The sequence below is a fragment of the Pavona decussata genome, unplaced genomic scaffold (assembly GCF_977016875.1).
Source record: "Pavona decussata unplaced genomic scaffold, jaPavDecu1.1 SCAFFOLD_156, whole genome shotgun sequence".
NCBI lineage: Eukaryota > Metazoa > Cnidaria > Anthozoa > Scleractinia > Agariciidae > Pavona > Pavona decussata.
In genome coordinates, this window is record NW_028145568.1 from 2,927,216 (window position 1) to 2,951,359 (window position 24,144).

The 24,144-nt window shown below is 38.9% G+C and overlaps 4 protein-coding genes across 4 annotated transcripts in view; all 4 read right to left on the reverse strand.

The window, feature by feature from the left end:
* The window catches only part of LOC146465290 (QRFP-like peptide receptor), a 31,012-nt gene extending 23,144 nt beyond the window's left edge, over positions 1-7,868 (reverse strand). Inside the window, exon 1 of the mRNA XM_085128545.1 lies at positions 7,835-7,868. The gene's annotated coding sequence lies outside the window, so the exon portion shown is untranslated. The remainder of the gene's footprint in view (positions 1-7,834) is intronic.
* On the reverse strand, positions 749-1,772 carry LOC146465291 (QRFP-like peptide receptor). The gene has a single exon (XM_085128547.1). It carries the CDS (start codon positions 1,748-1,750, stop codon positions 752-754), a length of 999 nt encoding a protein of 332 aa, XP_084984673.1. The 5' UTR covers positions 1,751-1,772; the 3' UTR covers positions 749-751.
* Positions 7,869-14,893: 7,025 nt separating the features above from the next.
* The window catches only part of LOC146465292 (G-protein coupled receptor 83-like), a 40,383-nt gene continuing 31,132 nt past the window's right edge, over positions 14,894-24,144 (reverse strand). The window contains exon 3 of the transcript XR_014868256.1: positions 14,894-15,495. The gene's annotated coding sequence lies outside the window, so the exon portion shown is untranslated. The remainder of the gene's footprint in view (positions 15,496-24,144) is intronic.
* LOC146465293 (G-protein coupled receptor 83-like) lies at positions 15,502-23,304 on the reverse strand. Its single transcript, XM_085128541.1, has 2 exons — positions 23,176-23,304; positions 15,502-17,419 (listed from the first exon to the last, which is right to left on the reverse strand). Exon 2 carries the CDS (start codon positions 17,399-17,401, stop codon positions 16,403-16,405), a length of 999 nt encoding a protein of 332 aa, XP_084984667.1. The 5' UTR covers positions 17,402-17,419; positions 23,176-23,304; the 3' UTR covers positions 15,502-16,402.

The following is a 24,144-nucleotide window of genomic DNA, read 5'->3' on the forward strand; positions in this document are numbered from 1 at the left end:
TCGATGAAATTCGACTATCGAAAGGGTGACTTATACGTAGTTTCCTAAACGAAAAGGCTATCGAAAGCTATTATATTTTTGTCGAAAAACTTGTCTTACAGACTTCAAAACTTTCCTTTGATCATGTAACTCCAATCTGCAGTGTTTGTAAATTTCCTCCAGAACAATAGAGAGTTTATAAAACTCTTTGGTCGGGGATTCTGACAAATTAGAGGTCAATACCATTGCTATCAAGTTAACGTGCTAAAAACCTGAAGGGCCAGTTATGTAAAAAGTCCAACTTAATCCACGGCTTGAGACAATCAGTGGGCCTCCAAATCTGTTTACAAGTGGTTTATTTTAAGTACGTAAGTAGTTTTCTAGTCTGAGATGGAAGCCTTCTTGTTACCGTAAGAGGCAGACAATGCTTAGATATGATCGCTGGCAAAATTGAAAATGGCTTTAAGAACGTGGTTTTGTTGAGTACCGTCTAAACTGTCTTTTAATAACTAACCTGAAGAGTTCAGGCTCAGAACAAGGAGATAGCAAAAGGAATAAATAACAAAGGAAAGCACCTTATTTTTTTTTATGTACCTTTCGTAGCTCCACCACTAGAAAAACAAGACACAAATAATACACTATGTCACTTAATACAGGATGCATATTTCCTTAGTCCAATCATTATTTATTTGGGGAAATATGACTGTTAGGTGACCCATAACTGTGGGAAGTCGCTTACGAGAGTTTAACAGCTCCACAGACGGTTTGAAAGTTACACATGTTCTAAAGCAGTCTCATCTACTATGACCATAGTTGACCTCGTTTTCTGGGTTGTTTGACAAGATCCTTTATCGAGGTGTCCTTGTGGTTTTCTGCCCAACATTTGCATAAATGCTGACCTTATATTGGTACTCAAGGCGATGTACAACCATGGGTTGATGGCACTGTTTGCGTGGCCCAACCAAAAAGCCAAATACATCAGGATGTCTGGCACGGTAATGCTGAATCTTGTTACTGCCCAAAAAAGGGTAAACGCCTGCCCAGGAAGCCAGCAAATAGCAAATGTGATGACGATGATAATAAGCATTCGAACTGCCCTCTTCTTTGAGATCTCTTGCTGATGTTGCTGATTTTCATTTAACTCATTCCCGGGAACGTGGCGAAACCATATTGCGTGAGCTGTTTTGCCGTACAGAATGGAAATGACAACCAAGGGAACAAAATAGGTAACGATGAAAAGGTAGAGCATAAAACCACGAATGTTTCCCGGAGGATAAAAGCCATAATTGGCGCACTGAGAAGTTTTCTCAAAGAACTTGTAATAGAGTGGAACGATGGACATCAGAACCATTGACACGATCCAGATCAGCGGTGTAATGTACTTGGATTTTCGAAACCAGGGAGTACCGCCCATCAAAGGAAAGATGAATGCGTAGAATCGATCAATCGCCATGACTGTCAAACAGAGAACAGACGCCATTACTGTGGTATGAGTGATAAATGGGATTGCTCTGCACGCGATTTCTCCAAGTAATCCGGGTATCATCCACTTGAAATCACTGTTTAAATCGGAAATGCTCACTGGCATCATGAACACGGTCACCATTAGATCAGCGACGGCCATGTTGACAAACATGAAACTTGTTAGTGATTGCACTGCGGGTCTTTTCCACACGATGTAAATGAGGATTGTATTTCCCAACAAGGCCGCCAGCATCGTCATCGCGTACATCATGGTGAGTATGACAACTTCTGCGACGCTGATGGCCATTTTTTATTTATTGAAATGATATCTGTGAATGTCAATTAATCAAGTTTTAGTTTTTTGGAAAAACGAAATGCGAGTGCTCCTATCAGGAGTCGAACCTAAGACCTTCCGATTACTAGTTCGGATGCTCTACCACTGAGCTACAGGAGACTCGTGGGAGCTAAGGCCAATAAACTAGGTTCGTCGGATTTTTTTTTTCCGAGTATGCCTGTGTCACTTTCTTGAATAATACACCATTCTCATTCATTCACCAGGCTGGAAACATACCATCACATTTATTTCATATAACACGTTCGACATTCAAATCCTAGCAGTATGCAGGATGTTTGTCCCACGAACCTAGTTTAATGGCCTTAGCTCCCACGAGTCTCCTGTAGCTCAGTGGTAGAGCATCCGAACTAGTAATCGCAAGGTCTTAGGTTCGACTCCTAATAGGAGCACTCGGATTTCTTTTTTCCAAGTATGCCTGTGTCACTTTCTTGAATAATACATCATTCTCAGTATAACACTTTTTTTAGGAAATAAATGGGAGAAAACGTTATAAAGAGTAGACATATAACATTTTTAATAGCGAGATGCGGTAAAAAAGACGGTTGCACATTACAAAATATTTATACGAAGGACTTTTTATGAACCCTTCCCATCCTCACAGTTGACAACAATCGGGTGCTACAATCAAAGAGTGCGAAAGCAACGCTTTCTCTAGGGCCAGAGATTATAGTTCCACAATCATTTGCTGGGGTAATGAAAGTTATAGAAATAATCAAACGAGGGGCGTCGAACTTTGCCCTAAGAGGAACATGCAGCCTTCACTCATTTCGTTGTGGAAGGAGAGAAAAAAAAAAATAAATCTTATAATTACCGAAACGGTTTGAATATGGCCGGTGTTGTTTTCCGTTAAGTTGACACTTGCTTTCTCTTTGATAAATTTCCCTTGCATATCGAATTTGTGAAGTTGTTTAGTAAGTGAATGTGCACCACAACATAGGGCAGTAGAGTAGTATTTTTTTCGTTTTCTAATCCCGTTATTCTGTGCTTAATCGGTTAGTTGTCTGGTTTTCTGCTTTCCGCGGATGAACTTTTTTGCACCGAACCAGTGTTCGCCCTTACTACACGCAACGTTTTTAGTTTAACCGCAACGTGCCTGAGCGAGTAGATTCTCTTTCCTGTAAACAAAGGCCTAAAAAATTGGCATGCTTATTTTCATTTCATTGATACCCAACATGAAGGTTTCTTGGTGCGTCCGAGTTCGTCTTTGTATTTTTGGTACTCTTTAGTTATACACGAAAGCTGAGAGGACTTGGCTTTATATGTGTTTAGTTGAACGCGAATGGAAGATCAATCCACCTTAAACGAAAAAGATAGTCACTGATACATTTACCTATAATTCTTAGCGTACATAAACCCGCAAAACTCTCATGAAAATGCACAGGAAAGTTCTAAAAACTTTAAACATAGCGTACACAATGCTGTTAGTAAAGGGACAACTTGGCAGGAATATGGATTTCCAATGTGCCTATTGAATGTGTTAAGTTCGTGGATAAAAGTAGTGTTTGAATCGTAGTTGCTTTATTTTGCAAAGCTGCAACCTTATACAAAAACTGTCGGAAACCTTTCGACAGAAAATATCTCATGGAGAATGTTGAAAAGACCATTTCCGAGCCTCTAGATTTCAAAATTTTATGGAGGAGGATGGATCCAGCCCCCGTACAAACTCGCAACCACGGCGCTCGTTTTAAAGCCCGCCTCCCCTCCCCCCCCCCCCCCCCCACCCCCCTCCAACCCCCACAGTTGACAACAGGGGCCGCCGTCCCTTTCAATTCCATTGATTCTGTTTTAACTGACTTATTTTTCTTTAAGATTTGCTATTGACGTTTGAATATTTGCTAGCATTTCTCTAATTTCAATTAAGCTAGGTTCCTTTGACGAATTTTCTGTCATCTCTGCATTCTCTCCAGCTTCACTCGCGGCCATGTTGCTTCGTTTGGCGTCGCTGAGCTCTTCTTCCACATCTAAAGAGCCTTGTTCACCTCGTTTGTTCTTGCGGCTTTTTCTTGTCATCGGAGTTTAACACTTACTTTTAATCACCAAGGGTGAGACAGATTTTGTTCCGCTCATTCGACACATCCGACTAGGACGAACGCACGCATGCTCCTCTTACACTGCAATATGAAAAATTATACTTTCAAAGAACAAGAAGCTGTGGTCCCTCGTTTTCATCCGGTTCTTTTTTAATGATTGCATGGGATTTAAATTTCAACCACCGTTGTAACTGAAAAGTTTCCTTTCTCATAGAAAACGCTCAAAAACATCACTTTTCTGATAGCGTGGGGTAAACTTTTTAAAATTCGATTTGTTTACCGCACAGTCACGCAATGTATAATGCTTTAACTCAACAGATCCACTCAATAAATTTTACTTTACAATTTGCAAACACTAAAGATTTTTAAACTGACTGGAATTCTCATTTTCATCCTTGATCTTTAGTAAGGCTGGTGTAAACGGATGGACGTTGAAATTTACCTCCCGGCTAAGATCACCCACTGGTTGTTTGCGTGCGATGGCGATTCTAACGGGAACTTTTCGCTCTCAAGGAACTTGTAGTTGCGGACAATCAGTCTCCATAATTTACGCCTCCATAAATTGTAGGATGGCGTTTTGTTCGAGTGATCCTGGATGGAACTTGAAGGAGCCAGAGAACATTGCACGGAACTTTAATCCCCCTTAGGAAATATCAGCACAACCTCGACTGCCTAATATTTGAGATGCTGTTCATCCGCGAGTTCAAACCAAAGCTTAACAAACAACGTGATTCTATCCACGCGAAGTTGCTTATTAATTATCCCATATGTTTCTTACTACACCTTTTAGCGTTTTTATTACTATTAATATCTAATCACTTTTCATCATGTGATTTGTGTAAGGTTATTTATTCTACTAGCTTTTTATGCCCCTATTCCTTAATGTTTCTATGTAAATACTTTAGCACTCTCATTCACTTTGGCGACTTAGTTATTCAAAGACATTACAATTGCATATTCAAAGACATTACATTGATCGAGGCCCTTCGATCTTCCTAGATAAGTCGGGAACTTATCTAGGAAGATCGAAGGGCCTCTGCTCGCAGGGTACGCATCCGGCGCTGCACAGAGTAAAAGTTCTTGCTCTGAACTAAAAGACGTACTGTAAAGCGTCGTGCACTCAAAGATATAAAGCGATGGTACTGGCAATACTGATAGCTCTTTTCAATGTCAAAACAGGAAAACAGTCGGGTTTGTCGCGTCCAACCCGAGGGTTGCTTATTATTAAACGGTAAAATATATTCACACAAAATGCCCAACGAACTGACAGGAAAACACTACTACGGTTCAGACTCACTACAAATCACAGAAACTGTTTTTCGCAATCAACTAATCAGCACCAAGGTTTTCATATGCAATTGTTGTTTGGTCAAAGCCTCAAATCTAAACCGAATGTTCGCCTTCCTTTCAAAAGTATGCTTTGAATTTTGTTTCGTATCCAGATCTTTCTTTATTCAACCAATGCCGATCGTTATAAATTTCCCCAAACTTATAAAATTCCATATTTCCACTTACTGCCCAAAGAACCATGCTATACTTACATTTAAAATATCACTACCAAATGGCCTGTTTCGTACTCTCCGAGGGTAGGAATTTTTTTCCTTAAACATCAGTTGAAAAAGCGTATACGGTCAGTCACTTTCACGAAACTGTCTCCTTGCTGTTTAACTGTTTTCGCTAGTTATTGGGAAGTTTCAGACCGCATCATATAACACTCCTAAGCAGTGCAAGGAATTGTTATCAACCCTAGCAGCCTCATGCCTCAGGAAAATGGTATACAAACATTCAGTTGGTCATGCCAAAATTACATTCCTCAAGGTCTTCTGATTACAGCGAATCCCGTAGAGTAAAAGTTTGAAATTTGTTTTCTCGCCGTCAGTTAACACTTTGAACTTGATACCAATATTTTGCTCCTCGAATTTTAGGTGTTGCCTGAAGCTATATTCTGTGTGATCACGTTCTTTGCTAATTAAAAGAGCCGCTATTCATCAGTGGTGACCATAAGAAGCTTAAAACAAAGAGCATTTTTATTTCCAGGGGCGTTGGAGCCCACTTACTTTAATCATCCATAAAGCTAAATAATGGAATGTCCGGCTGAGACATCAATCAAGTCGAATTTGGATGGCGTCATATAGTGTGACAGGTAAAATCAATTCTGGCGCGGCATTTTTCATTTCATGTTTCAAAACCTTCCTAGCACAAAAGTACCTCCAATATGCAATAATTGAGTCTGAGAACAAATAATACTGCTTCCTCTGTTAAGGCACAGAACCCCCTCATTTTTACCTGTACGACTCAGGTACACTGGGCCTACTTTAGCTAACCCTTTTGTTTTCGTCTTTTTTTTTAAGGAATTACTCCAGTGTCCTTGTTTTTGATAGAATCTTAATCATCTGGATTGCGTTTCCAAATTATTTCCTCCATATGCCGTTTAGCCGGCGTGCACAAAGGCGAGGAAAAGAAATGAAATGCTCTCTTAAAAAAATTAGAATACTAAGAACAAATGACCTGGTCAACTGTGTTGATGAAGCCAACCATTCGTATAATCGGGATAGTCAGAAGTGAGATTCACTCTCGTGATTGATTTTTGGAAAAGAGTGGAGATTGTGTGAACCAGTATACTTCTTTTTACAGTATACTCTGGCGGTATACCAGTATATCGCGAGAGTTTAATTAGCCACTTGAGTCGCTGATACATAGAGGTATGTGGAGTCCTCTTAAGAACGGAAAGTAACTAGAATACGACAAAATTTCAGTATGGAAAATATGTCTATCCACACTAAACGTTTGATCTTTCATTGAGTCTCAAGGGAAAAAAACTTCCTCGATTTAAATTTAGTTCAACTGCTAAAGTATTTAATGAAGCTATCAGAATTTCCCGTTACGACTGGGTGACATCGACAATCGGCCAAGAACATCGACAAAGAGCCGATGAAAACAAAAGCGACCTTCTAGAATACTTCTTCCATTGGAAACAAGAGATCAATATGATTGTGCTGACGAACTTCATTGTAGAAAAGGAGCTACTGCAGTAGAACCCCGCTAACTCGAACTCTGAAGGGAAACGAAATCTGTTCGAGTTAGCGGGGTTTCGAGTTATCGGGGTCGATTAAAATATTTAATTTTTTAGGTTAATAATAAAAAGTTTATTGATTTTCAGCACTTCGGTATACAATGTAGTGCAAATTACGGATATTAAACTTATTTCAAGAAAAAAAAAATACATTTTAAACAAATACGATAAACTGCAACAAATGTATTGTAAATGTAACTGTACGTAACGTTCTCACTGGTCCTTATTGTTCGATCACACAATAAGAAAAGCTAATGGGATATGTCAATTGGCCTTCCTGTCGAGTTATAAGAACCAGAAATTCGAGTTATCGGGGTAAACTTTGGTCAAGGGAAGCGAAAATCTGTTCGAGTTAGCGGGTTGGGGGTTCGAGTAAGCGGGATTCTACTTTAGTTTCTAAAGAAACTGTGATATTGCGTCGGTAGGAGGGTAGAGACAAATCAGTGTTTGGTTTAATCAACAGAGTTGATAAGTAATTTAGTCAGCAAGAAATTTCAAAGCTGAGGTTTCGAGTGTTAACCCTTTATCAGAGCGGATCACAGTTTGCAGTGTATTGAGTTGTTATGATGATGGCGGTGTAGTTAAAAAAGTAAAAGCAAATCAGTGATAGACTCATATTTGGTTTTTCATCCAGTCCAAAGCTATTTAAGGTATGAAGTTATTACTTGCTTGAGTTTAAAAACAACACATTTGAAGCTCGGCCTTGCATGCAAACTCGAGGTTCTCTGTCAAGAAATATCTTTGAAGGTGTATACTAGCTAGGGTGTGAGAAATACGTGTAACCTACAGGGTAATGTCGACATTAAGCGCTTAACCGAAAAGCACGGGAAAAGAATACTGCGAAAAAATTGAAGTGAGAACTAAACGATTTCTCCTCAACTCTTCCATTGTACATCCCCTAAAATAATATTTCTTATTGAAGATTGAACTTACCTTCTAGATATGTCGTCGCCAGATCCTCAAGAAAATAAAAAGGATTTGTTATTATTATGACTACATTCAACATCATTGAAATACAAATGTGACATGCCCTAGCTAAAATTATGCCAATCAAGTAGACAACCTTTATCTTTATCCAACAGAGCGCAGCTTAATTTATTTTAGAAGACGTATTCCAGAGGGTCGCTTTTGTTTTCATCGGCTCTTTGTCGATGTTCTTGGCCGATTGTCGATGCCACCCAGTCGTAACGGGAAATTCTGATAGCTTCATTAAATAATTAATCAGTTAAACTAGATTTAAATCGAGAAGGCGTCCACTATTTCAGCACCTCGTGAATCTTGTCATGTTTATTCGATTTCTTCGAATCAGGGAGTTCTTGGAGCGAGATTTAATTATAAAAGTAAACGCTAAAAGCGATCGACGGTTCGACCGTTCAATGGTCCGTACCAAGTTATAATAAACCATGCATATTAATATGCAATTGTAATGTCTTTGAATCACCAAGTCACCAAAGTGCATGAGAGTGCTAAAGTATTTAAATAGAAACATTACGAAATAGGGGCATAATGCATAAAAAGCTAGTAGAATAAATAACCTTACGCGAATCACATGATGACAAGTGATTAAATATTAAGAGCGACTTTTCACAAATATCGACCAAGTGGTGGCACAAGTCAAAAAAATCGATTTCGTTCATATTTTGCTCATAGGTAGTCCCTAGTGAGAAACAAACTGAGCTGTAGTTAGTTTTTCCAAATACCGCTAAATCCTTTCGCGTAATTATGCGAAAAAAGTCCGCTTTCGTTGGGATGGAATTTTCCTTAACTTTCGACGGCTCGCGTATCAATCCACAGACTGTTACTAACCTTCAAATGGCTTTTGTTGTTCTATCAGGTGTTCTTCTTCTGTTTCACGGAAAAACATTTAAAACCTAAGTTCCTTTTACATCTGGAATAGGTTTAGAAAAGCATGGCAATAAATGCAAATTTTCAGCTACCACATTTTAGCACTAAAACATTGCCAGTTTTACCCACGGGCGATAACTTAGATTTCCCTATAATGACTTTTTATGGCTTCACTGTATACCTATTGATCATAACATAAAAACAGAGCTCTGGATAAATGAAAATAAATGACCCGCTGGGTTTCAGATTTATCAGCATTTTCTTGAAATTTGGCGATTGAAGCGCAAAAAAGATGGCGTGACACACTGTCACGGGTACAAATATTTTTTCCTTTTAGAGAAAAATGAAGCGACATTTACATGTAAAAGGAAGTATTTTTCATTCGCAGTAGAAAAATCTTTGGATCGAAAGTTCGGTAGCGTTACGGACAAATTTTTATTTCGGCCGCGTTTCACAGATGGAAATTTCAGAGTATCCGTTCGCTCTGATGCGGAGTCCAGTGCGTTATTGTGTAATATTATTGTGTTAAAACAAATAATTGAAAAATTTATGTTTCTCTTTATCACTGCGGTGAATAAATTAAACTAGAAATAGGGAAAACGCAGCAGATTTGTATTAATTTTCGCAACGCTAAAAAACCGTTTTTGTCTATCACCGAGGGTTACAGTTACACACTAAAAGAATGCAACAGCATAAGCTATTTAAACTTAAATTCAAACGAAAATACAATAGTTTCAATAACAAAAGGAAATTCACTATCACCGATGGGAAGCTTAATTAAATTTTCCTGACAAGTAATGTCAGTGTCCATACATTAAAGTTCGAATTAGCAACCGTCAAATCACGTTCTTTTTCACAATAACAACACGCCCACTTTTGACGTTGCTTATTTGACAGTTTTTCATTCCAAGTCCGATAACAAGCTTCTCGAAGGGATGCTTAGGTAACAGCTTCGTCAGAATGTCCACAATCATCTCATGAGTGGTCACATATTTCAAAATAATTGTTCCGTTTTGCACTCCTTCGCGAACAAAATGATAGCGTATATCAATGTACTTGGTCCTAGCATGACCCACAGGATTCTTTGCCATTGCAATAGCTCCTTGGTTGTCTTCATTAATTACGATGGTTTCCTACATCTGTGGGCAGCCTTCGAAGCCAAATTGCTTCCTGGGTCCTGTAGTGGAGTGGCGGTCATCCACATCACCCGCCCTATCAGCATCTGAGTAACCAATCATGTTTCCATCAGCACACTTCTTGTACCTCAGGCCAAGATATCCAGTTCCTTTCAGATATCTAAGAATCCGTTTTGCTGCAGTTAAGCGGTGACTTTGTGTAGGATTTGCACAGAACTTCATCACAACTCCCACTGCTTGGGCGATGTCCGGACGAGCTGTGATTGCAGCATAAAGTAGGCTTCTAACAATTGACTGGTACGAGATCGTAACGAACTACAGGCGAAAAAATTTCATTATAATCAATGCCATATTTCTGGGCGTAACCCTCCGCTACTAGGCGTGCTGTAAAACGTTCCACTCTACCGTTCACATCATGCTTCAGCTTAAACACCCATTTGCATCCTATAGCTTTCCGACCCGGGGGTAATTCAACCAACTTCCATGTCTTGTTCTCAATCAGAGAATTGTACTCTGCATCCGTAGCCACTTTCCATTCTGCAGCATGATCACCCGACTTTGCTTCTTGTATGGTTGAAGGCTCATCTACCTCACTTAGATGATAGGCAACATGGCGCACGCGGTAGGTGGCAGCCGCGGTGTCTTCATATCCATCGTAACCATAGTTTTATATGTCAGGTGTCTCACGTGTTCTTTCTGATCTTCGGAGTTCTTGCTGTTCTTCTTCCTTTTCTGATCTCCTAATTTCTGCTACTTCTTCTTCATCTTCATCTTTTGCTGTAGTGTCAGCATTCTGTTTCACCTTCATGCTTTTTGGGTCTGGATCTGTAGTCATGACTGACTTCTGTCCGAAATTACTCTCGTTAAACTCAACATCTCTCCCGATATAGAGCTTTCGGTTCGTCTCATCAAAAAGACGATATCCCTTTGACGTCAAGCTGTAGCCCACGGAACGCATCTTCTTTTGACTTCGTGTCAAACTTTCGCCGTTCGCAGTCTGGCACGTAGGCGTAGGCCATACACCCAAATACTTGAAAGTGGCTCACATCCGGTTTCCTACCATACCACCGCTCACAGGGAGTTTCTCCTTCTTTTAGGGCCGTTGTGAGAAGGCGATTTCTCTCATACGCAGCTGCAGAGATAGCTTCGGCCCAAAAAATGTTCGATAATCTTGCATTCGCGATCATCAAGCGTGCTGACTCAACCAAAGTTCGATTTATTCGTTCTAATACACCATTCTGTTGGGGTGAGTGTAACACTGTCAACTCATGTCTAATTCCTTTCTCCCTTAGATAGTTTTGGAATGCAGGTGACAAATACAAATACCATTGTCCGTCCGCAAAGTTCCTATCGCTCTGCCAGCATCGTTGGTAGTTGTGACTTCAAATTCCTTAAATTTGTCAAGCACTTTTGATTTACATTTCAAGGAGTATACAGCGCAGCACCGAGTGTAATCATCAATAAACGTGACAAAATAGTTTGCTCCTCCAATCGACTGTGTTTGCATTGGACCACATATGTCACTATGCACCAGGTGTAGTTTACGCGTCGACCAAATCTCTCCCACTGTGGGAAACGGCTTTCGACACATCTTTCCCGCCAAACATCCTTTGCAAAATGACAGATCAGTAATTTCGTCGACGTCAATCCCTTGCACAGATTTATTCTGAACACATTTCTTGAGGCGTGACTCGTGCACATGTCCAAGACGTTGATGCCACAGGTCACTACGAGATTGTGCAACTGAGGCATACCCAGTAGAGACAACTTGACAATCTAGTTGATAGATTTTATCAGACAGTGACCCCTTTCCACGAAGCTTTCCATTCTCATCCCAGATACGTCTATTATCAGGGCCAAATCCGACAGTGTTACACTTGGCAACTGCAGCTCGTACAGAAAACAGGTTGCAGGTGAGTTTTGGTACTACAGCACAACAGAAGCTACCGTGAAACAAGATGCCCCTAATGGCATTTACACGGAATGCTTAATGTAGCCCCATTTATTCCCCATTGTATGCGTCGCAGATTTTTAAAAACTATCCTCCCTTCGCAATTGAAGTAATTGAATGGTTTTATTCAGAGAGACTGGGTGATACTTTATCGTTGTGTTACAGGAAATCATAACGGAAATTACTCTAAGATAACGTCATGACCCCTCTGAAACTGGTCTGGCTTCCTTTGCGGTGAATTATTTGATCTGTTTGTGAAAGCGTAATTTCTTCGCTGTGAACTCTCCCAATTTCCACCGTTTAAACTGTCAAGTACTACATAGAAGTTATTATTTCGATTTACCGCTTGAAAAAGGTTTGTTTTCTTTCTGAAAACGACAGATCAGAGTCTTAAATTCATACAAGTGGCCGCCATTGAACGAAAGCGACTTCCATATGATGATTTGCTTTCACACAGGTAGAGATGAGTGGGTCCCCTCCCTCGTGATATATGTTCTGATAATGGATTTTGATCGGGCCGTTATTGTTGAAGACAATCAGAACAATAGATCCCTTCTGGGAGAGGGCAGTATTTAATGTAGGTTTAATGAATAAATCAAACGATGATTTGACGTCATACAGGAAGGGATGAGTGGGTCCTCTCTCTCGTGGTATGTGCCTCAAAAATAGATTTTGATTGGGTCGCTTCTGTTGAAGACAATCAGAGCAATGCATCCCTACGAGGAGAGGACAGAGTTTAATGCATAAACAAGACGCCTATACTAGCATTTACGCGTGATACTATGGCTGATTCATTTATTCTAGTTGTGTGCTTCGCAGATTAATAAAACTATCCTTGCTAATGGAATAGTTTGAGTCATGAAGATTGCGTTTTGTCACGCTATTTACGGTTGTACCGGAAATTTTTGAAATTCCATTACGATAACGTAAGCTTATCAATGACTTTTTCTCAGTCTCTTATCGTGGTTATAACACTGTCAAACAAAGCACGATTCCTTCGCCTGGAACACTACAATGTCCACCGTTTTAAGTGTCGAGTGCTTCTTAGAAGTTATTCTTTCGATTTACCGCTTCAAAATGGTTAATGCTCCGTTTGAAAACGGCACACTTGAATCCACAACATGTTAACAATATGGCCGCCATAAATTTAATCCGGGTTTAATGAATACAACAAATTATGCTTTGACGTCACACAGGTAGGGGTAAGTGGGTCCCTCCCTCGCGATATAAGCGACAAGAATGGATTTTAATTGGCCTACTTTTGTTGAAGACAATCAGAACAATACATCCCCAATAGGAGAGGGCAGAGTTTAATGAATAAATTAATGTGCAGATTTGAAGCTACCATGAGAAAAAAAAAAAAATAATAAAATAAAATAAAAAAGATACGGAGCCCGTTTTTAGACACGGTATGCCCCTCGGGGCATCCCACGTAATGAATGTGCAGATTTGTGACTGCGACGAAGAAAAAAAAAAGATACCCGACCCAACCCTAGACACGGCCTGTCCTGCGGGCTTACCGGGTAAAAAAAGATACGGAGCCCGTTTTTACACACGGTATGCCCCTCAGGGCATCCCGCGTTTTCAGGCTTCAGGTTTCCCTAAATTCGCTCACATTATGAGGCTTAAGCTTTCAGGACGCAATCACAAATCCTATTTGGGAATTAATTTTAACTGCCTTTTTCTTTTTAATTCGGGTAAAATTTTCAACGAGGGCTCGTCTTTTCTCGTCTGGTCTAAGACCCAGCGGAACCGTTAATTGACTCACATTTAAACCAGGTCTTTAGTAAAAACTGCAGTGCGAAGACTACGATTATGGAAGATAGAGAGGTAAAACGATTACTACATTATCTACGATCGGACGTATGATGGCCAATTAACGTCTCACTCTACGTACATGTCAGTCTTTGAGCGAAAGCTAATTGAGGATGATTGTTTGGAATTTAGCGAGCAAAGAGGTCCCTGTTTCCCTGTCTCCTCTCTGTTTTAGTTAATTTCACTTAATGTTACCCTTGAATTGAAGATAACGAGCAAAAGATATCATATTAAAGGCACTTACTTCATCAGTTGCCAGTTGTTTGGTGATCGACCCCGCTATTAGACCCTGCTTGGAACTTGGATCTCGGGGTAATAATAGCCGATGCAAACAGCACGTTTTTTCTGTCGTGAATTGTAGTACCGTCGTGAATTCTAATACCTGTCGTAAATTGTAATAACAGTTGTCGTGAATTGTAATGACGAACCTATCGTGAATTGTAATAACCTGCTGTCGCAAAATAGTTTCAATTCACGACAGATCGAATTATTACAAATTACGACAACAGGTTATTACAATTCACGACAACTGTTATTACAATTCACGACAGGTATTACAATTCACGACGGTATTACAATTCACGACGGTATTACAATTCACGACAGAACACACGTTACCGGAATAGCCTTCAAATACTCTCCAAAATGAGACCGACCGTATGGTGAATGGGAGTGAGCGATATGCACGCTGGCTGTTTTCCGCTTCTCACCTTCAATATGAAGGAGCCCAAGTCACTGCTTTTAATGTTTTTTTTTTTTTTCTCAGTAGCTGTTTGTACATTCCAACTCGCTTCACTCATCTCTATACGAAACTTGCTATCTCTTAAACAACAACACATGATATAGGTTGCTCGTTGTTTGGGGGAGCTAAGGGAGGGGGCAGCCTACACCATTTGCAACGTCTTACTTGGTTTATCGAGAGAACGAAAAAAACGAACAGCAGAACAATGCTCCTAACCCTAAAAAGGAAAAAAAAAAAAAAGAGAGACGCAGGTAATTAGGGCCAAGTGAAAATAGAACTTTTGAAAGGTGTACATCTACTGAGCTAGGGTATTTACCTCATTCTCTTATTCACGCTATCATTGTAGTCCCGGAGTCTTGATCAGTACTAACGTTTTGTATTTTTGCCATGACGCGCACTCCGTAAAACATATGGACTATTCAAATCCTTGTCTTTAAATCGTCAATGATTTAAGGTAAGATCTTTATTTAAACACTGTGATTCCTTTAGGTATTACAGTAAAATACCCTTAATTATACAATATAAAATATGATAGAAAGATAATACTAATGCTAATGTATGCTATTAATATTAATAACAATAAATGTACAAATAGACGTCATTTCGATTTGAATTGAAGCACATTTCGATTGTACCATCTCTTGTAACGTTCTATATGACTAGTATTTTCGAGAATCGTTAAATGGCTTTTTTCTGTTTTATGATCCGCAAATAATAACAATAAACAACAAGAAATACGTTCCCTGACTTCGTGGCAAGAACCCCCGTCCTTTGCCCACTGACGCTCCATGCATAATACCCAGTTTCTGCATATTCTAAAACACGTATCAAACATTCATCATCCAGCTAAAGATATGAAATGGGCTAAGAAATGATTAGGATAAAATCAAGTTTTTTTTTTTGGACGTCTTGTTTCAGAACAAAGGCGTGCTGCTACACTGATACAGATGATTTAATTAATTAATAGTTACAATCAAAGCAAAGGAACAAAATTCTTGTGAAATCGGATGTGGCATTTTAGTCTTAAATGGGTAGCACCTTGCAGTGTTTTCTCGGCGTGAAACGTTCTAGGAACTACTAAACTCGGTGTTTTTTTTTACGTAACCTTTTACTCCCCTGCAAACATTTATTTATTTTTTATCTATCTTATTATCTGTATGTAACCAGTTGTTCATGATATTGTTAGGAGAAATTGCAGTCCCACGATCAAGAAACAATTCGTTAAAAGGTAAGAAACATTGTTTGCACCTGTCACGCTGGCAGTAGAGAGTCACGCTCGTTAAGGCATTTGCACTCACGGCATTAATTTGTTCGTTTACAGGGGATTTATGAAGCAACATTAACATTCAGGGAAAATTGGCACCCCAAATTTATCCAAAGTATTGTTTTATATTCTAATTTTCTGATGTTTTTCCATAACAATAAGCTTACTTTCAGCAAACTGTAACTCAAAAGCGTCTGCGCGGTTAACTAAGGCATAATATTGTCTTTATGATCTCACGCTCCGCACTTCGTTCTGTGAGAGAATGAAAGCCAAATTATGTTTGATTACACATCTGTAGCCTGTAATGCGCTGTTAGAGCAGAAGTTTGGTGTTAGTTCGCGATAAATTTTGTTTTTGGACTGATTAGACATCTACGACGTTGAAATATCAGGCGCTAGCGTGACCACCGTGAGACATCTATTTTGCCGAACAAGAAAGGGCTCCCATGAAATTAACTTAAGCTTATTCTATGTTTATTTTTTGTATTTTGTTTCATCAAAGATAAAAAAAAAAATGTTAATAAATAAAGCATCTACTGTTTGTTATTACCGCGTGCGAAACTCTACTCGCAAATATTAGTGGACACTGGGTGTTGATAGCTATCTTCGACAAATGAGTCGACAGGGTCTTGGAAAGGAGAGCAGCGTTCTTTTTTCGCTATTAGTTCTAGAAACGCGGAAAGAAAACATTCCCGTACTGAAAAGTGCTTTAGTGTGTAGTTACCGCATATGGTGAGAGCTTTCTCTAGCTACAAGCGTGTTTCAGCGCACTGTTTGTTTAATAAGGCAGCCCTCGTAGACTTGGTTCTTTGGCTGTAAGTTTTTGATTCTCCATTAATTCGTCTGCTCACCATTCTTGTGAATGCCGATTTAATCCTGCTGCTTAATCGAATGTAAAGCCATGGGTTGATGGCGCTGTTTGCGTGGCCCAGCCAGAAGACCAGATACATAACAAAATCTGGTGCGTGAACTTGCCATGCAGTTATTGCCAGGAAGAGGTGGTACGCCTGCGCAGGAAGCCAACAAAGAGCAAATACCACGACAATGATGATGAGCATTCGGATTACTCTTTTCTTTGTGATTTCCTGTTGTTGGTGAACTTCAACCAGCTGATTTCCTGGCGCTTTATGGAACCATATCTTGTGAGCGACTTTGGCGTACAAGACGGAAATGACAATCAGGGGAAACACGTAGGTGGCGAGGAAGATGTAGACGAAAAAACCGCGAATGATCCTTTCTTTGTAAGTGATTCCAAAAAGAGAAAAGTTATATCCACACGATTGACGCTGCAGGTCAAAGAAAACCAGCCAAGCAGACATCAAAACCATTGACATGATCCAAACCACAGGAGAAACCAATTTGGCTTTTCTGAACCATAGGGAGCGCCGATTTAAAGGGCGAATAACTGCGTAGTATCGATCGATCGCCATGAACACTAAGCAAAGGATGGACGCCATAACTGTGACATTAGCCGTGTAGACGACGGCCCTACAGGTGATTTCTCCAAGTATCCCAGTAATCTGCCACTCGCTCTCCGTATGAAAGTGAGCAATGGACCAAGGCATCATAACCAGAGTAACCAGCAAATCCGCCACGGCCATGTTGACGAACATGAAGCTTGTCAGTGATCGTACTTCGGGTTTCTGCCACACGATGTAGATTAAGAGGGCGTTTCCTAACACGGATGCAAGCATTGTTAAGGCGTACAACACGGAGAATGTGATCGGTATCACCTGGCTTTCTCCCATTTTGCGTGTGGCTTTTATCTGTAGGGGAATACCATGAAAGCAACCATGATTAATAGTAAACATCCTTGCCTTAATTTGAATTATACGTAATTTAAATTATACGTAAGTTATAGATTTGCAAAAATTGTCATACAGAAGGGGTGGGGGAGGGGGGATTGGAGGTCGGAATTACACCACTGTAGTTTTCACTGAAAGCGCGTTAGATACGTTTTTAGTGGGTTCGAAATCTCTTTCACTCCAAGACAATCCCTTTTGAATGAGACCACACTGTTGAAGCATTTCAGGTCAGTATTAAATAAACACTACTGCAATTAAGCAGAAAGTTAAATGAGGAAAATTCCTATATCAATGTATCTCAAATTGTTTCAAGAGATAAATCTAATGTAAGTAATAAACAGAAAGTAAAATCATTAATTAGTATGTTAGTTACAATCCTTATTACGTAAGCAATAATCCTTAGTATGTAAGTAATAGTTCGTTCTTTGTTCTTCTTTTCCCTGCACTTTATTTATCATTTATTATTTATTTATAATATCATAATCTTTGACTGGCCCTCCCAGACTCGCCGGCCAGTTCAATGTACCAGTGTACCGATGTATAAATCAAATAATAACGTTGTAAGTTGTAAGTTAACCGATGATTGAAACAGTGAAATTAAAAGCTTGCATGATGATGTCAATGATTCAAGACTTTTCAATTCTTGAAAATGGGTTACTGAACAAAAACGTTAAAGGGGATGGTCACGAGTAAATTATTATTTCCAGCCAAATCATTTATTTGTATTTTCAGTTAATGGGATTTATACAGAAAATATTTTAAACTTAACTTGACTTTCAATGTGTTTTGTAGAGGCACAGGTTTGTAGTGTTTTTGGTTTGCTATTAATCTGTATTATGTTGTTCATGACTTTGTGATACCTGCCGTGCTGAAGAAAATCGACCAAAGGCAGTATGGGACAATACCTAAACCATGCACTACGTACGCACTTGTTAGCATGATCCATAATTGGCACGTCAGCTCTGATGGAAACTCGGCCGTGATTAGAGTGGTTTTATTTGATTTCCGTAAGGCGTTCGATCTTATTGATCACAATATCTTAGTACGTAAACTCTCAGATTATGATATTCCGAACCACATATCATGTTGGATTGTTGACTTCTTATCGTATAGGAGACAGAGTTAAACTGGCCCAGGATTGCCTCTCCGAATGGCGTTTCATTTCGGCCTGTGTTCCACAGGGGACAAAGCTTGGACCGTGGCTATTCTTGATTATGATTAATGATTTGAATGCAGGAGAGGCAGATATGTGGAAATATGTGGGTGATACCACATACCATCCCTGAGGTGATAGTTAAAGGCCGAGAGAGCTGTATTCAGCAAATGGTAGACGACCTCGCAATACAAGCAAACGAAAGAAAATGCAAAGAGCTTAGGCTTAGCTTCTCAAAAAAACGAACCCGAATTTGGTCCTATATCTGGATTAACCGTCAGACCCTAGAGACTGTGAACAGTGTGAAAGTATTAGGACTCAATACAAGCAATGATTTAAAGTGGAATGTCCATGTGTCAGAATTAGTTAGAAAGGTCTCAACGAGATTATATTTCCTAAGACAACTTAAGAAATCGCATAGTGCCACAAGAGAGCTTCCTCTATTTTACATTACATGCATTCGCTCTATTCTGGAGTACGGCAGCCCTGCTTTTCATCGCACCCTACCAAGTTATCTAAGCGAAGACCTAGAAAGACTTCAAAAACGCGCTATGAAGATTATTTACCTCGAGCTATCGTATGCTAAGGCTCTAGAGCTGTCTGGACTTTTAACACTGTATGATAGAAGAGAGGCAATTGCAGCAAAGTTATTCGATGAAATATGTGCAAATCAATCTCACAGTCTTCATAATCTACTTCCAAGTAAATACCAACCAAGCTACCGTCTGAGAGAACAAAGAACTTTTATTCGTCCGAAGTGTAAAACTGAAAGATTTTCTGAAGAATAGTTTTCTTTTAAGTTTTGTTTACAGTAGTTGAGAACTAGTTATAATTTTGTTTTCTTATTGTATACTGATAGGAATTTGACGTTTGCTCGAATTTGTGATTCTATACGGTTTATGAATGGCAAATTGGATTAGATCATCTCCTTTTTATTTATTTGTTAAGCTCTTTAATTAAACTATCTATTTATCTATCTATCTATCTATCCATCCATCCATCCATCCATCCATCCATCCATCCATCCATCCATCCATCCATCCATCCATCCATCCATCCATCCATCCATCCATCCATCCATCCATCTATCCATCTATCTATCTATCTATCTATCTATCTATCTATCTATCTATCTATCTATCTATCTATCTATCTATCTATCTATCTATCTATCTATCTATCTATCTATCCCTTAATGCGAAGTTGATTACGTAAAAAGACAGGTTCTCCCTAGCAACGAAACTCAAGATGAAACCAAAGCCGCGAAGCACTGTCAATTACAACAGTCGATTGGAATTCTTGGAAACGTCAGTTCAAGCACATTGATCAAAAGAAATCGATCATTGGAACTGCGTTTTTGCATTGATTCTTGTTCTCAGAAAGACGAGAAATTCAAATATGGAAGAGCAGTTGCTGAGCAATAGAGTTTAAACAGTCTGCGCAGCGTTACTAAGAGATTGAAATAACGTTCACGGCATGTGACACGTGACCATGCTTTTATGTTTTATTTTGCACTCATTGTTTTCAAGTTCTTAGTAAAATTGAATGGTTTTGTGCAAGCATCAAAGTCCTGATTTACAGTAGTTTACACTATTCTACCATGATGCACTAATTTTTTTTTGACGAAAACATAAATACTAATCACACTTTTGCCGTTCGCCGTAAACGAAATTCCAAATCTCTCTTTGATAGATATAAATACGATATTTTACGCCAAAAACCCCGAGTGACCAATATTTTTGCAGGAGCAGATTTGTAGGAAAACTGGTGAGCTTCGATATGACGTTTAAAACTTAACTTTGCGTGACTCTTCTTTAAGCCTTTTACGAGTTAATTGAATGGGCAAATAAGCACACTCTAGATAAAACATTTAGCATTTTTACATTTTGTTTTTTGAACGAAGAAACTGAACGATAGTTACTCGAAAAAATAAAATCGTACTGAATTTTTGAAAGCAATCTCGAGTTAAATATGGACTCCCCAGTCGGCTGAAACAACTAAGCGATGATATCAACCAATTTCAGTTGATCTTAATGATGTCTTACTAATGTTCCGAAAGCGATCGAACAAAATTATTTCGATTTGCAGCAGCTGTTGTCCTGACCCATTTGTCAAGTAAACTTTGCCGCTGATACGATCACACTGGAAACCCGCAGAGAGCATTATTTCCGATGAGCTGAAACCCGTTTTCCCTCGGTAAAATCAATTGCCGTGTTAAAATTTGTCCTCGATTATTTTGAAGTGACTTTCAAGTTACGCATGTGAAGGGCTTTACAGAAGAATTATAATGTGCAATGTTGAATTAACGTTTGATGTAAAAGGGTCCTCTCCATCGCCGCTCAGTTTAGAGGGTTTTGCCTGTATTTTGTGCTCCTACGTAAGGTGTTGGTCCGATTTTTTAAATAAGATTTTTATATTTTGTTTTTCCTTTTGGCCATCTGCACCCGCCATTCAAATACCCACGTTACAGACGCATTTGGGCAAAGTTTCCGAGATATATGAGGCCACAAGTGATTTCTTATAAAATACTTTGGTTTTATCAATGCAAATACTTATTATAAGCAGTGTTTGTTTCTCATGATCTAATTTTAATACTAAACAGAAACAATAAAGTATTGAGTCAGGTCACATTCTTCTTTCGATGTACATATCGATTTTGAGTAGAATCCATATTGGATGGTGTCACAGACTTTAAGCGACGTCATAATATTAACGTTATTATAAAAAAAGCAGTTCCTTAGCTGTCAATTGAAGGAAAAGTTTTCTTGAAATATTCTAACAAAGGAAATCCAGGGCATCGCTTGCTATTGCAGCCATCTTCCTTGCACCACGTACACGGCGTGAGTGTGAATTTAAGTGCATCCGGGATCACGGCGTTTTCCCCTTGGTTTGGTGACCGTAATTTGGATCCAGCCATTTTCGCCTATTATTCAAATTTTTAAAATAGTCGAACGACAGAAAAATTAATCCACAGACAGAATATTGCTCACTAACTGCTGGCAAGTCATAAATGCCACGGAAGCGGTACCGGAGAACATGTAATTTGAACTTTCTTGTCATATTGGGTTGGTAAGGGTCGGTTAAAATAAAAGATTGGGAAATCAATAAATGAATAAAATTAATGAATTACAGCGGCTCTTGGCTGTATCTTCCATGTGGCTTCCGTTTTGCGACAAACGCAGTCCTATTGAATTGTGCTCGAAGACGCCGTTAAAAGGCGGCTGAGTAATTCAAAGATTTACACAACGCATATGTACGTGGAATCGCCTGAGATAAAGGAGTATACAATGAGAAAAGAAACGGTTATGTACTTTTAACTAAGGCAGTTTAATGTATTTCTTTAGGATTCTCAGCGCGCATCTCCAAAAGAAATACTGCACAGAACGAGATAAACCGAAATTGTAAATGGAAATATTTGTATATTTTATACATTAAAAGAGTTGTCTTCGTTGTCGGTAAACATAACAAATTGCGTTTAGGTTTCATGGCTGTCAAAACTCAACCAACCATTGGCTGGTTAATTTTGGATCTGTCAGGAAAAATTTATTTGTCGCTTATGAAGCCGCTTTGAAATATATCAAGGCACTATTACCTTAAGGAAATAATATAGTCGAATAACTGAAAAATGTGCGCCGTTAGTCGACCGACTAAGAACTAATGTTTTCGTGAATCCCCTTACGGGCACGAAACAATATCTTCGCCTAAGAATGGGGAGAAAGACCACTTTGTGAAGTGATAACAATTACACCAACAATAACTAGTTATTATTGTTAACTTATTGGGAAGTGTATGCAAGAATTGCAATGACGCAAAACCGAGATGCGAAACTTGAATTTTTATCCTACTGGATTTTGCTTACTGTTTGTGTAAAATTTGTCAATTTCAGAGGATGTTAAGTACTTATTCTTATATACGATTGCATACATTAAAAACCAATAAATAGACCAAAATACAAAACAAAACAAACAACAACAACAACAACAACAAAAGTACTGGAATCGCATTTTTTAATGGTGCATGTGAACAAGTCACAACTTTCTCTAGTTGGCGAGAAACAGGTTTGACAGATAGCATGCAAATTTTCATGACTAAAAAATTTTCCTAAAGGCCCATTAAACTCGAAAAGAATATTTGCACTTTGTGCCTCAGTCGACTACTTCCTCGTCACTTTCTGGTATCTACTGACTTGGATCCTGTGATTGTACTTTCGATTCTATTTTCAGCATTTTTCAGAGTCGCTTCAACATTACTGCTCGCAAAACTTACTTTTTACCCCTGCATGGAGACGGACATTATGTAAATTGGTGGCTTGCCTTTGTAGAAAATGCATAAGACGAAGACACCGAACAAAGCACTATTGCAAATCTCATTACTGAATCCATCAGCACAAAGGATAAACTCATGTGTGGATCGGGACAATTTGTTATCATCTCAAACTAAACTCATCTCTAGTAGATACGAAAATGGTGATCCATGGTGGCATCCAAACGCTGTATAATTGATAACATTGATAACTAACAAATGTAAACTTATATAGGTTAATCATGGTCTTCACTAGACATACCTTGTGGATTTGTGATCTGGATTCACTGTCCGAACGTTTGAGAAAAACCTTGTAGATAGATTCAACGAAACAAATGTTATTTGGACAGCTCTTCCTGCTTTTCTAAAGTCGCTTTAGTGATAAACAGTTAAAAATTGTAGCAGGTGCCTTTATAGTGCATACTACTTCAATTACCGCCTTTGATCTTTGTTCTGCTAATTGACAATAGATGCGTTGCTAATTACGGATTCTTTAAATTGACGTTAGCAGCTGATTGGAAAGCCAATCCAAATAAACTTCCTGCGTGCAGAAGTCTTAACCAACTCCAGGGCCAATGAAAGATAGTTGGAAATGATATAAGTGGGAAATATGAACCCGTTAAAGTAAATGATTTGTAATTTTTGTGATATTTAATATTCGTTCAACAGCTTTTTTTTTAAAGATAATTGTACACGGAACATCATCACGATCAACTGCTGGTATAACATTTCAATTTCTTGTAAAGAATTATTTTGCTCAACTGAAAAGCACGCAAACAAAGCGGAAGCGGAAGGGTTAACGCCCTCAGTTGCTTCGCCTGCATATTAAACCGATGATCATCTGTAATAATAGCCATTTCATTTGTTGGCGGCCCATCATCGGGTGGCACACCGTACATTTGAACTGCTAACATATGACCCACTTGTTGCCTGTTAAAATACACTATTCCGAAAATATAGTCACTGACAAAATTTCAGACGTGCCTTCCAACTAACCCATAGGGGATGTCGCCTTATTGTGGTGCACTGCGGGAGAGGAAGCCCCAAAGGAGGTTTCAAATCTGCGAGCTATTTTTTTTTTTTTTTTTTTTTTTTCAGTTTTGCATGTCTGACTGCCTCGATAAAAACTACTACGTTACCTATAGGATTAATATTGATGACTTGGCTTTTTCTTTATTGTTATTATTATTATTATTATTATTATTATTATTATTATTATTATTATTATTAT